Genomic DNA, 14110 nt, shown 5'->3' with positions numbered 1-14110 from the left:
ATAAAAATAATAACACAAAGCTTCCGTTGTTTATGCAGCGCCTGATGTCTCCTCACCTTCCAATGAAAACATGGCAGACAGCACACTTCTGGGTGAGGACTCTGTGCTTGTGCGTGAGCAGTGGGTACAGATTCTTGTCTAGACAGTCGTTCTTGTGGGCCAGTCTGTAATGGGTAAAGAGCAGGGAAGAAGACGACATTCTCAGAGGCACTGAGCGGTAGGAACACAGATTTGTCTCACATTCATGATATCAGGAGCTGCTTTCATGTGCGGTCGGCCTGCTTACGCCAACGCTACATAAGCTCGAAGATAACTACGCATCCGTTAGTCTTGTGAGACATGTTAAATCCCGTCTGACAATGCGTCTCATTGTCAGACGGGATTGCTGCAGCTGACAAATCCACCTCCTGTACTACAGTAGTAATCAGTTTATTACTTTATGGTTTATTAAGCACAGGGTTTGATGTAAAATCAAACCAGATAGGCATGAGTATTTCTTATTCATACCAAGCATCTTATTCATGAGGAGCTGAGATGAGCTAAAATGACCCCGTTTGGCTGCATGCTTATTTGGTTGTGTGATTATCTGGATGTACTTTACTGTGAACTCCACCAAAAAAGAGCTGGAAACTATTAATACATTACCGGACTAACAGAATATAAACATTTCGATGATTTTAGCTCGAACTTTTCAACTTTGACTTGGCCGTATTATCGACAGCTGAAATGTTCAGGTTTTAAGTTGCTCACTGGACACAAATAGAAAAGTCGAGTTTATTGCAAGTGTGTTTCATGTTTGCACAACAGCAATAAAAAGAAATTAAAATGACTTTGTTGTAATGAAAAAGCATCCATTAAAGCAAGTAAAGAATAGTTCCTGGTTGAACCTGGAATCTTGGTGTGCACTAAGGCGTGTATTGTTAGGTGAACTGTTTATTCTAAATTGACTAAAGGTGTCAACAGTTATCTGCCTCTCTGCGTCTGCCTGTGATTGCCATTCACACTTTCACTTTAATGCATGGGGTTCAACAAAAATCTTGCACTAAGTGTTTAGGAGCTGTAGCCTTTTTTATATATAGGGTCTCCTGTTGGTTGAAATTTTTGCTGATAGCCAATAAATATTACTAATTCCTGTTATCCCTTGTTACAGAGTGTTACGACTGATCTTAATCACATGCAAATTTAAGTGTCCAGGTGCTCCTCCGGGATTGGTGCGTCCGGGTGGATGGCTGGCACCGATTGGCTGCGGACCGGGAGGCAGCAGATAAGAGGAGACCGCTGGCGACTGCTATTTGATTCATCCTCGGCCCAACCCGACCGGCAGACCATTCACTATGTCACTGTGTTATGTTACTCGATGTAAGAGCACGTAGGGGTGGACCGCCTTTTCTTTTGATCAGTTTTCTCCTGTTTTTGTTAGGCAGGGAGGGAAGTGAGTGTCGTTTGGTTTAGTTCTTTTTGGGTAGGTAAGTTGTTTATTTTTGAGATAGGTTACCCTTTTGTTTGTTGTTTTGGCTTTGGGTTCACCCTGACGTTAAGATATGCTCCCTTCCTTGGTTTATCGCACTTATTGTAAATAAATCACTGTCACAAAAATATTAAGTGTGTGACGTGCTGCTTGGGGTTGGACGGGGATGGATCACCCCTTATGTTGTGGTCTGGCCGCGCCTAGACGGGCCATAACATAATTGGGGGCTCGTTCCGTCTCTTTTCTCGCTTGTTGGTGTGTTGGGGTTGGCGTGTCTTGTTCTGGTTAGCAGTTTTGTTTTTTTGTGTGGGGGGTGTGTGAGAATGGATTTTTCACTTGAAGATTTTGTGGAGGCACCTTCATGGGAAAAAATTGACAAATGTAAGAAAGCGGACCTGCTCATTGTGGCTAACTCTTATGATGTGGAAGTGTCTTACAGTGCTCGTAAGGCAGAGTTGAAGGAAACCCTGGCTGAAAAGCTAGTGGGAAAAGGTGTGCTACTACCATGAGGGGATGCGGAAAGCAAGCCAGTGAAAGGGGCAGATGGCACTGCATCTGAAGCGGATGCTAACGCAGTTGATGCGTCTGCTGCTGGCGCCGAGGCTGATCGGATTTCTGAATCCAGTGAAGGTACGTCCACTGAGGATCTACGCCTCACGCTCCGCATAAGAGAGGTGGAGACCCGCAACAGGGAGCTGGAAGTGCAAGCTATGCATCTCCGTACCAGGGCTCTTGAGCTTGAAAAGGGCTCAGCTAATGTTTCCCCAACGTCATCAAGCACAAATGCTTCTTCTTCTGCTAGTTTTGATATAAGTAAGCACCTCAAGTTGGTTCCCCCGTTTCGCGAGTTGGAGGTAGACTCTTATTTTAGTGCATTCGAGCGCATAGCCGCTGCTTTGAAGTGGCCGAAAGAGTTCTGGTCCCTCTTACTCCAATGTAAGCTTGTGGGAAAAGCCCAAGAAGTGTGTTCAAGCCTGTCTATTGAGCAGAGTCTAGATTATGAAACTCTTAAGAAAACTGTGCTGCAGGCATATGAACTTGTCCCTGAAGCATATCGGCAGAAATTTAGGAATCTTAATAAAACTGCTAACCAGACTTTTGTTGAGTTTGCGCGAGAAAAGAATGTGTTGTTTGAGAAATGGTGTTGTTCATGTAAAGTTAAAACTGTGGAAGAGTTGAAAACTCTTATTTTGCTGGAGGAGTTTAAAAAGTGTTTGCCGGAACGCATCGTGACTTATTTAAACGAACAAAAGGTGTAGTCTCTCACTAACGCGGCACTCCTGGCTGACGAGTTTGTTTTAACGCACAAAAGTGTGTTCTGTGCACAGAATTCGTTTCAGGAAAATTTCTCTGAACGAAAAAAGTCACCAAAAGCAGTGCGTAAAAATGTCTCAGCATTCATTGCTAGATCAAACGGTCGGGAATGTTTTTATTGTCACGACTCAGGACATTTGATTGCTGCTTGTCCAGTATTAAAAAGAAAAGAAGCGAGGGGCACTAAATTCCCCGCAGGCGTGGGTTTGATTAAAACCGCTGAACAAAACCCGAAAACTGACATTGATCCGCAGTTCCTACCATTTGTGTCACGCGGCTTTGTTTCGTTGACGGGTGAAGAAAACAATAAAGCGCCAGTCACGATTCTTAGAGATACGGGTGCGTACCACTCATTCTTACTAGAGTCTGTGCTGCCTTTGTCTGAAAAAACAGCCTGTGGTTCCGACATACTAGTGTGGGGAATAAAAATGAGTGTCACCAAAGCCCCTCTGCATATGGTACACCTGCATTCGCCGTTAGTGTCGGGCTACGTTAAAGTCGCTGTGCGCCAGCGATTACCCATCGAAGGAGTTTCCTTCATTCTTGGTAATGATCTAGCTGGTGGGCATGTTTTTCCCCCGCCAGAAGTTGTTGATGTTCCTGCCCTTGCTGCTGACTCAGGCTCCCCTGCTTCAGAGGTGTTTCCTGCGTGCGCAATTACTCGTGCGCAGGCTCGTAAAATGGGTGAGATTGTGGATTTGTCGGGGTCGTTTATGGCTACGCTTGATGAAGACGACTATTTCGTGTCACCCATTGATTCTGTAAAGATTTCCACATGTGACGTTCCTGAAATGATTCCTGAGGACATTAATCAGAGCTTGAATATGACCAGAGAGATGTTGATCAAAGCACAGCAGGGTGATCCTTCACTGGTGCCTTGTTTTACCTCTGTTGTGGACAGAGAGGGATCTAAAGCTCCAGTAAAATATTTCCTTGAGAACGGTGTGCTGTTGCGATCTTGGTCTCCTGACTCAACTGATTTACATAGAGTAAATCAGGTTCTGGTGCCACGGGAATGTAGACTCCAGATTCTCAGTCTGGCGCATGATGCCAGCTTAGCTGGACATCTTGGGGTCAAAAAGACGTATCACCGTGTACTCCGTAACTTCTTTTGGCCTGGACTAAAATCAGATGTGGTGAAATACTGTCGCTCATGTCATACATGCCAGGTAGTGGGAAAGCCAAATAAACCGATTCCGCCAGCGCCTCTTCACCCGATTCCAGCGCTGGGTGAGCCGTTTGAGAGAGTTCTGTTGGACTGTGTGGGCCCGTTGCCAAAAACAAAATCAGGCCACCAGTACATGTTAACAGTAATGTGCGCCGCCACTCGTTTTCCAGAGGCAATTCCATTACGTACATTAAAGGCAAAGGCCGTTGTGAAAGCCCTCACAAAATTCTTTTCAACTTTTGGGTTACCCAGAGTTGTTCAAACTGATCAGGGAACAAACTTTATGTCAAAGGTGTTTGCCCAGGTTTTGAAGGAGTTAAAAATTAAACATCAAACGTCCAGCCCTTATCACCCTGGAGAGTCAAGGTACACTGGAACGATTTCATCAAACCCTAAAAACCATGTTGCGCAAATACTGCCTTGAATCAGGTAAAGACTGGGATGAGGGGCTTCCACTTTTGCTTTTTGCTGTTAGAGAAACACTCAGGAATCCCTTGGATTCAGTCCGGCTGACTTAGTTTTTGGACACACTGTGCGCGGTCCCCTGCGACTACTTAAAGAAAAGTGGTTATCTGAGTCGCATCAAGCCGAACATAATGTGTTAGATTATGTTTGCAGTTTTAGAGAGCGTCTTTTCCGTGCATGTCAGCTGGCCCGTGAAAATTTGGAACAAACCCAAGGCAACATGAAAGCCCGGTATGACAAAAAGACGGTGGTCCGACATTTTGCTCGTGGTGAAAAAGTTCTGGTGTTGCTCCCTTTAGTTGGGTCTAGCCTCCATGCTCAGTTTTCCGGACCCTATGAGGTGGACAGAAAGATAAGTGACACTAGCTATGTAGTAAAAACTCCTGATCGAAAGAGAAAACTGAGGGTTTGCCACGTTAACATGCCTAAACGCTATGTTTCCAGAGAGGACGCGGCAGCTGAAAAAACCTCTCCCATAGCGCCTGTCTCTGTGTGTTCGGCACCACCATGGTATGTTTTGCAAGATGATGACTTGATTGACAAGAGCAGTTGTATGCCTGTGGCCCGTTTGCGAAACTCAGAAGTGTTGGAGGACGTAGAATCCTTTCTGTCGCATTTGTCAGATTCCGCCCGCAAAGAGATCCTTGATCTGATTGAAGCTAATTTGCTGCTTTTCTCTGACCATCCTCGGCAGACGTCTGTGCTGTTTCATGATATCGTTGTGGAAGTTGATAAGCCAATAAAACAACATGCTTATAGACTAAATCCAACCAAGCGGATTTTAATGCAACAGGAAGTTGAATACCTGGTTAAACATGGGTTAGCTGAGCCCAGTAACAGTGCGTGGAGTTCACCCTGTATTTTGGTGCCTAAACCAGATAACACCCCACGTTTCTGTACCGATTTCAGAAAGGTTAATGCAGTCACAAAACCTGATTCTTTTCCTCTCCCCAGAATGGAGGACTGCATTGATCGTGTCGGCTCAGCTACATTCGTCACTAAATTAGACCTGTTAAAAGGGTATTGGCAAGTCCCGTTAACCCCCAGAGCTTCTGAAGTCTCTGCTTTTGTAACTCCAGATCATTTCCTCCAATACACTGTAATGCCCTTCGGGTTGCGAAACGCACCTGCAACGTTTCAACGTCTGATGCAGAAGGTATTGTTTGGAGTGAAAAACTGTGAGGCATACTTGGATGACATTGTCATTTATTCTCCAACGTGGTCAGAACATCTGGAAACGCTTTCTGAGGTGTTCAGACGTTTTTGTGAATCTTCTCTCACATTAAACCTCTCTAAGTGTGAGTTTGGTAAAGCCACCATTACTTATTTGGGGAAACAGGTCGGACAGGGGCAAGTGCGCCCTGTGGCTGTGAAGGTACAGGCCATTGTAGATTTTCCTGTCCCGCAGACAAAAAGAGCTCTGCGTCGTTTTTTAGGAATGGACGGTTTTTATCGAGGGTTTTGCAGAAATTTTTCTGATGTGGTTAGTCCTCTGACTGATCTTGTTAGCCCTTTAAAGCCTTTTATTTGGTCTCCAGCGTGTCAGGTGGCATTCGAGTCCGCCAAATCATTGTTGTGCAGTGCACCAGTGCTAGCAGCGCCGAATTTTGAGCGCCCTTTTAAATTAGAAGTTGATGCCAGCTCGTGTGGCGCAGGCGCTGTTCTGTTACAGGAAGATGGTCACGGTGTAGATCATCCCGTCTGCTACTTTTCAAAAAAGTTTAACAGACACCAGACCCATTATAGCACCCTCGAAAAAGAGGCTCTTGCCCTACTCCTTGCGTTACAGCATTTTGAGGTCTATGTCGGGTCAGACATAGACGGGTCTCTTTCAGGGAAAGAGAATGTGTTGGCTGATACTCTGTCTAGAGCACTTTCTCCTTGAATTAAACATTCTGGGGGTAATGTTAATTCTTGGGAAAGGGGGTGTTACGACTGATCTTAATCACATGCAAATTTAAGTGTCCAGGTGCTCCTCCGGGATTGGTGCGTCCGGGTGGATGGCTGGCACCAATTGGCTGCGGACCGGGAGGCAGCAGATAAGAGGAGACCGCCGGCGACTGCTATTTGATTCATCCTCGGCCCAACCCGACCGGCAGACCATTCACTATGTCACTGTGTTATGTTACTCGATGTAAGAGCACGTAGGGGTGGACCGCCTTTTCTTTTGATCAGTTTTCTCCTGTTTTTGTTAGGCAGGGAGGGAAGTGAGTGTCGTTTGGTTTAGTTCTTTTTGGGTAGGTAAGTTGTTTATTTTTGAGATAGGTTACCCTTTTGTTTGTTGTTTTGGCTTTGGGTTCACCCTGACGTTAAGATATGCTCCCTTCCTTGGTTTATCGCACTTATTGTAAATAAATCACTGTCACAAAAATATTAAGTGTGTGACGTGCTGCTTGGGGTTGGACGGGGATGGATCACCCCTTATGTTGTGGTCTGGCCGCGCCTAGACGGGCCATAACACAGAGCGAGACGTTAGAAAAGAACCAGGTAAATGTTAATAATCAAACTCTTTCACCTTGAGCTATTCAGCTGATATCTATCCATTTAATGTTCACAGGACACAGTCGGCTAAATCCTTCTTGATTTTATGTAGTGGTTCAGTAAGCTTCCTAAGCCTCCTTCCTGGTAGACCCAACAGTACTGCTGGAAGCATGAAATTAAACCAGTTAATCAGTTATTTAAACTTCAGGGGGCCTAGTTTCATTATTACTGTACCAATTCATCTTAAAGACAGCTGTTATTCAACTGTTGCTGAACAGAGGTGCAGATGTATAACACAGTCTCTCTGTAATTTGTTTTAATTGACAGCAACACACAGAATATGACATAAATGTTATTTGAGGTTGTAATAGTTATAGTAATAGTAATATATAGTAATAGTCAAAACTGAGCAAGAGTTGGAGTGGGCTCTGTAAAGAAGTTGAAGTTGACTAGACAATGAGTAGCACTAACCTAACATCTGTGATGATGACCAGATGTTCGCAGTCGCCCTGGTGACAGTAGAGATACGGGAATCCCACTTTGACTTTCAGATCCTCCAAAAGTGTGTCCTCCATCTTTGCCTGGCTGTAGGATGGGAAGTTATGGGACTTAGCCCATTCAATTGTAGTCCTGCATCATAAAGCAAGAGGAGATAAGATGAGAAAAGATGTCTGTTATTCACCCAGAAGTTGGCAAATCCCCTTTTTATAATAGTTAAAGATTAAGTTAAACACAGCAAATGTTTAACAAACAGTATCTATGCAAAGAATAGTTTGTAGCTTAAAAAAAGAAAACACAACAAAACAATTGTATTAGGGTAGAAACAAAGCTGAAATCAGAGTAAATATAATAAAGTAAAATAAGTGAAATAGAAAATAATGATAATAATAAAAATAATTATAATAATAGAAATATTTTAAAAAGTAAGCTGAGTTGAAAATTAAAAGATAAAATAATATTTGGCGTATATTTTTTACATGAGTTTCATGGTTATTTCACAGAATGATACATAATTTTGCACAAGAGCGCTTATGTCAGTGATGGATTTATTAAAAGCACAGCAAATATCAGATGACGAGTCCTTTCAGTTCATTAAAAGACTCCCTACCTCACCACAACAGATTAGCCTGAAAAAAAAAATACCAGGGGAAAGACACTTCTTAATATAAATTATGCAAAACTTTGTGGATTTTTAATGGATTTCTAACAGAAAACAAAAAACATTTGGAAAATCTCAGTCCAATTCTACTCTAACTGTAAAACTGTGCTTTTTACAGGCCCCTAAATCTGTTGTCAGCAAGCCAACATTCAAATATCTTCAAGCATCCTTTATTCGATGTTAACTTGAACTACACTAAATATTCACAGAGCCATAGCAACAAACAAAACTGAAGCACCAAGCTTAAAAAGATTTCTAGAAAATGGAATTTAAAAATTATACCAGAAAAAATGTTCCCAATTGGATCTTGGCCACAAATCAAGAAGGACCTATTAAGTAGAACTTTCCTCTGTCAGATCTGAGATGATCAGCTGGGAAGTTGTTGTTGGGCAATGCGATAAAGTGCTTAGTGTGTGCTGAGGTGTAGATCACAACGCTTTGTGACCTTAAACTAAAGTAGATCTACAGTTAGCTTCTGCTCTTTAACAAGCTTCATGAGAATGCTACACAACAGACCAACATACACTTTAAAGGGCTGAGCATTTCTGGAGATTACGTCCTCATCGATTACTTCAACTGGATTTATGTTTCTAGGAAACAGATAACTGCATCAATACGACTGTAGGTTGCAATCCAATGAATAAAGACACAAAAAATATCAAATACGCTAAAACTGTTGTCTTTATTTACTGTGACCGGTCTACGTTTTATAAATGTGAACAGTTTGCAACGGTCAGACCAAGTATACTCTTCAAGCTTCTATCTTTATCTGCTTTCATAAGCTGCAGATATCACAGTGATTATTTGAGCGTTTCAAGTTATTTAACAAATCATTAAATAGAACTCTTGAATAGACCCGGTATTCATAGAAATCCTGCCCAAAGCCAACATTTAGATATTTTATTCCATTTCATTTTACTAACCTTTCCACGGCTCTCAGCTCCAAGCCCAGGTCACTCCTTAGACACAGTTTACAAACTGCTGAGCACTGTAGAGTTATTAAACCTTACTTAAACAGATCTAATAATTTTATGGTTTGGAATTCTTTCCAGACATGTAGGTCCATATGTTTTTGGGCAGTAACCTAATTTTTGGTATTTTTGCCTCTGCACCAATGCACAATGCAGATGTGAACGAAGTGCAGACTTTCAGCTTTAACTCAAGGAGCTGAATAAATATATTCTATTAACTATTTAGAAATTACAGTAATTTTTATACAAAGTCTCCCATTTTCAAAGGCTCAAGAGTAATTTTGAATTTTGGACCTAAAACTGTACTTTAAGACTTTTTAACCATTTTTACAATTTACTCAAATAAAAACTGAGAACAAATTTAAGGTGGCACAGAAGACGTTAGCATTGATTCCCGCCGTGTGTGGCGGTTTTACTTCTGCCTGTGCAGGTTCTTTGGCTTCCTCCCGCAGTCCAAATAGAGGCATGTTAGGTTAAAATGGCTATTCTGGTTAAGTGTCAGTGGTCGTTTGTGTCTCTGTCTTAGTGACAGACTGTCAACCCTGTCCTCTCACCCTATGACAGCTGGGACAGGCTGCCAACCTCCCGCAACCTCGATTTGGACAAGAAAATGGATGACTGGACATACAGACGAATGAATAATTGGAAAAAACAATCCAATCTAACGATTGCTTGCATATATGCCTGCAAGTGTTTTGAAATGAAAGCCTTGTTAAGAAGTTCAGGGTTTTCAGCCACTGTGGAGTCAGGACTGTTAATATGAAACGACTGCGCTAAATTTGTTCAAGTTAAGCACCTTGAGGGGGCCATGTCAGGAAAGCTTGCATGTTAAACTACAATACATTTTTTCCTAGGTCAGCTTTATTACGTTTGCAATTCATTCACTCATTTCATTTTCAGAGGAGACACATGAGTGCAGTTGATAACCGTTTTGATTGGCAGCCCTGTGCAGGTGAAATAAAAAGATGTTCTACTCTCTAAATAAGAGCAGATTGCAATAAATAATAAACTGAATGATTTCTCTTTAAACTGCCTAGTAAGTGAGTTATTGCTTGCTTTGTTACAATCAACCCAAGACAAAAGTCAAAGCAACATGAACAAATGAAAATGTCAGTGCATCCACCCATTCACACACACATTCACACACTGGTGATGGCAAGCTACATCGTAGCCACAGCCACCCTGGGGCGTGCTGGCAGAGGCGAGGCTGCCGGACACAGGTGCCACCGGGCCCTCTGACCACCACCAGTAGGCAACGGGTGAAGTGTCTCGCCCAAGGACACAACGACCGAGACTGTCCAAGCCGGGGCTCAAACCGGCAATCTTCCGATTACCAGGCGACCTCCCAACTCTTGAGCCACGATCGCCCGAATAAATAAAATAAGAGGCCCGTTTTTAATAGCAACCTTCTACAGATTTAGGCCTGCTGCCTTCAACTGTTGTAAAGGTCCTGGTTAAGAAATGCATAATCTTTAAAGCTTCCTAAAGCAGGAGGTACTTACGAGCTGATGTCCTGGCACTCGGGAAACCGCATGTCATTGTAGAAAACTCCTTCAAAGAAGAAGAAAGCTGACTTGTAATGATCCTGAAAAAGAGCACATAAAATATTTTTCTCTAGCTTACAACAGATGCATTTTTAAATATATACATACACGTATGAGAGTCCAGTCACACTAAATGTACAGAAACAGTTACATTTAGATACGGAGCACAGCAATATTATCCTGTTCGGGTCCTGTATTTACCTTGCTGATGAATTCTGGAGCTACGTCAGGCGTGTTGCTGAACTCTCCACACACTTGCAAGTCACTGACACAGCAAACAGCATCCCTGAGCTCTGCCAAGCTGTGGGAACCCATCATCAGGAGAGTCATGTGGGGTCTGATGTAGTTAAACTGCAGGAAATGCACCATTAAATATAGTATTCAACTACAACACACAACACTGTGGCTTTTTTTTTTTTTTTTTTTTTTTTTAAACAGTTTTATGACAAAAGAAACAAACAAACAAAAAATGTAACCCTTACTTTGTCAAACACAGCTGGGTAGTAGACATTGATGGTTAGAATGATCTCTCCTTCAGGAACCATGTCAGTCACCGTTTCTGGTTTCCTGCCAATGGTTAGGCGCTCCTGAAAAATAAGAGAGAGAACCAAGCCTCACGTTTAGATACAAGATGAAAGAGAAAACTAAAAATGTCTGGGAACCTGTCAAGAAGCCCCAGGGGATAATAATAAACACCTACTTTAGAGCGAACAGTAAATGCAAAGGTTAATTATGTAATCTCAGTCCCTAACTAAATTCACCCACCAGTTCATCTGCATAGAGGTCATGTCTGTTCTTTTTAATCTTTTTAAGAGAAGCTCTGTGGTCTTGCCTCTTCTTTCTTTGCCTGTATTAAAAAGAAAAGAAAAAGCAAATCACATTTAAAATTGCATTACGATACTGATCAATCACATTTTTCATTTGTATGAACTGAAGTAAGATCATACACTAGTGTTCTTAATGTGGGATCTGGAGGTACAACTTCTGTGTCAGGCTGCTGATCTTCAGGGTGACATCGAAGCGAATCAACACTTCAAAAGAAAGAATAAAAACAAAGTCATTTGACTATCTTTGGTAACAAGAACAGATCATCTTCCACGGAGTTATCAGGTGAGAGTCATGCGACATCGACAGGACTTTTTTTCTTTGACATTTTGTTTCATAACGGCCATCGTTTTACTTGCAGCTCAATTCTTGTTCTGGAGTTTGCACTAATTCAGGGGTCCCCAATCCCAGTCCACAAGGGCCGGTGTCCCTGCAGGTTTTAGATGTGTCCTTGATCCATCACAGCTGATTTAAATGGATCAATTACCTCCTTAACATGTCTTGAAGTTCTCCAGAGGCATGGTAATAAACTAATCATGTGATTCAGGTGTGCTGACCCTGGGTGAAATCTAAAACCTGCAGGGACACTGGCCCTCGTGGACTGGGATTGGGGACCCCTGCACTAATTGATGAGCCTACTGTGAAACTCCTGGACTGAAATCAACGTTTGAAATAATCATTTATTTTAAAAGCAACCTTCCAGTGACCACAAACTTGATGAGACACAAAAAATAAACATCCCCCACTGTCATTAATGAATGTCATTTTAGTCAGCAAAAAAAGGATAGCAGCTGATAAATCGGCCCATCTCTGTTTAGTTTACAGACTGTGGAAGGAGTTTATATTTTTACACTGTTAAAGCTGGCATTCATTTCTTTAAAGAAAAATTAATAACGTTTTGTTATCTGGATAAAAACCAAAAAATAAAACATCATTTAGTTTTTATGGAAAATATAATAAAGATTTTACAAACTATACAACTAATCAGGGAAACATTGATCTATTTATAATTACAACTGACTTAACCCCATAACCTAAAAAGCTTTAGTTTTAATTGACATTTTTACACGACTTACTTGAACGCAACATGTACGTCGTTTTATATTTCAGTGTCTTTACGCCAACCTCTGCAGTTGTTTTCCCTCTATGTTTGACCACGTGGTGGATTTTGTTGTATTTTACGGTACTTTATGTTTCTGCAGCACATTGGGACACTCTGTAACTCTTAATTCATAGTTATATAAGTAAATGTTACACACCTCTTCCACGTTTGGTGTGTTTACTATCACCTGTTTTGGGACAAACTAGATTCAGCTATCAGCTATTACACCTCATTATGTAATTTAACTACGATTCTTAATATCAGTCTACCATTACAATTACTGCAACTGAACTTAATTACCATTAACATATTATTATGGTGCACATTGATCTCGACTACCTGCACACAGTCTTAAGATCAGCCATGGTTTCCGCACCGACCCCCATCTCTTCAGCAAAGTTAGCAAGAAATGCGTCCTCATCCGCCTCCTCATACGAGTAGTCGCTTGGTTTCAGTCTGTTCAGCCACTCCTTTTTAAAAGAGCCGATATGAAATGGTTTTGTATTAACATCGGGATATTCGTACTCCGGGACGTTCACGTTTGCATCTGTCGTCTGCTCGGACGCCGCCATGTTTCCCAGAACCCAAAAGTGCGCCGAGAATCTTGGGATATGTAGTTTTAGCGCTACAGTGCCGTTTAGACCTTGTAGGATTAGGCAAACGGGAAAATATTGGACAAAAGAAAACCAACAAACGGCTTTCCAAACATCTGTTTTCATATATTATATAGTACTGCGCAAAATTCTTGAGCCACCCCTCATTAATAATTACAACGAAGTCTGGCTCCTTGGACGCAACATACAAATTAAAAGTGATCTTGAGCATTAGTCCTCCAGGGTTTGGACACTGGTGGTAAAGGCTCTAAATACTACATTTTTGGTTCAGTTTTTGTCTCATATACTGTATTTCCATGTGTTTGTGCATGTTTCAGCAAATTGTTGCACCTCTGTCCTACATCACAATATAAAGCCCCAAGTTGTAGCTCAAGACAAATAAAATTTGAATTTGATTTGAAGACTTCTGCATCCTTCTGTATCTACATCTATTGTACTTGCTTTTTTTTCCCCTCTAATGTTTTTTTTTTTTTACATGGTATTACAGTCCTGTTGTGGACAAGAATGTTAGTACAACAAAAATTTGAGGAAAGGCTAAAGCTAAATTTGTATTAAAACAGACTATTTATGTTAAATGACAATAGTGAATGAGGCTATTTAGGCCTCTTTTCTTTCTTTCTTACTAAATCATCCATGAACTGCTCTTCTAGTATGCTGTAATACCTCATTAGATTGATTCACTGAAGCTTGAATGAATGTGTGTGAAGTAGTCTGGCTTAAGAGTCAAGGAAGGTGGTTGGTACGCAGACTCAGCAAACATTTTAAGTTCCCAAAGATAAGCAGTTTATTTACAGTTACCTCCATAACGTGAAACTTAAACCAAACCATCCCAAGCTAACTCACAATAACTAAAAACCAAAAATGACATGAACTGTGCAACAGAGCTCACCTTTCCTCCCTCATCTGAACCAACCTGAGACTGACTATATATAGAACTGTCAATGCACCTTCAGTTTGTCTAGTCCATGCAGGGGTGGGCAATTTCAGACCTGATGGCCA

The 14110-nt window shown here is 41.6% G+C and overlaps 1 protein-coding gene across 4 annotated transcripts in view; it reads right to left on the bottom strand.

The window, feature by feature from the left end:
- Positions 1-14110, bottom strand: part of snapc3 (small nuclear RNA activating complex, polypeptide 3) — a 16612-nt gene extending 2502 nt beyond the window's left edge. Inside the window, exons 1-9 of one of the 4 annotated variants that reach the window (XM_085162357.1) lie at positions 14001-14110; positions 12837-12967; positions 11518-11601; positions 11336-11417; positions 11053-11157; positions 10772-10921; positions 10529-10611; positions 7368-7526; positions 57-164 (exon numbers count right to left, since the gene is read on the bottom strand). In XM_085162357.1, the coding sequence (XP_085018483.1) occupies positions 57-164; positions 7368-7526; positions 10529-10611; positions 10772-10921; positions 11053-11157; positions 11336-11417; positions 11518-11601; positions 12837-12883 (818 nt within the window). In that variant the 5' untranslated portion in view covers positions 12884-12967; positions 14001-14110. Of the gene's footprint in view, positions 1-56; positions 165-7367; positions 7527-10528; positions 10612-10771; positions 10922-11052; positions 11158-11335; positions 11418-11517; positions 11602-12836; positions 13105-13774; positions 13949-14000 lie in introns of those variants that run through there. The other 3 variants (XM_085162359.1, XM_085162358.1, XM_085162356.1) reach the window with 3 other exon arrangements.

Source organism: Neolamprologus multifasciatus, chromosome 6, assembly GCF_963576455.1.
Source record: "Neolamprologus multifasciatus chromosome 6, fNeoMul1.2, whole genome shotgun sequence".
NCBI classification, from domain to species: domain Eukaryota; kingdom Metazoa; phylum Chordata; class Actinopteri; order Cichliformes; family Cichlidae; genus Neolamprologus; species Neolamprologus multifasciatus.
The sequence above is the reverse complement of the archived record's forward strand: the minus strand, read 5'-3'. Positions and strand labels throughout refer to the sequence as shown.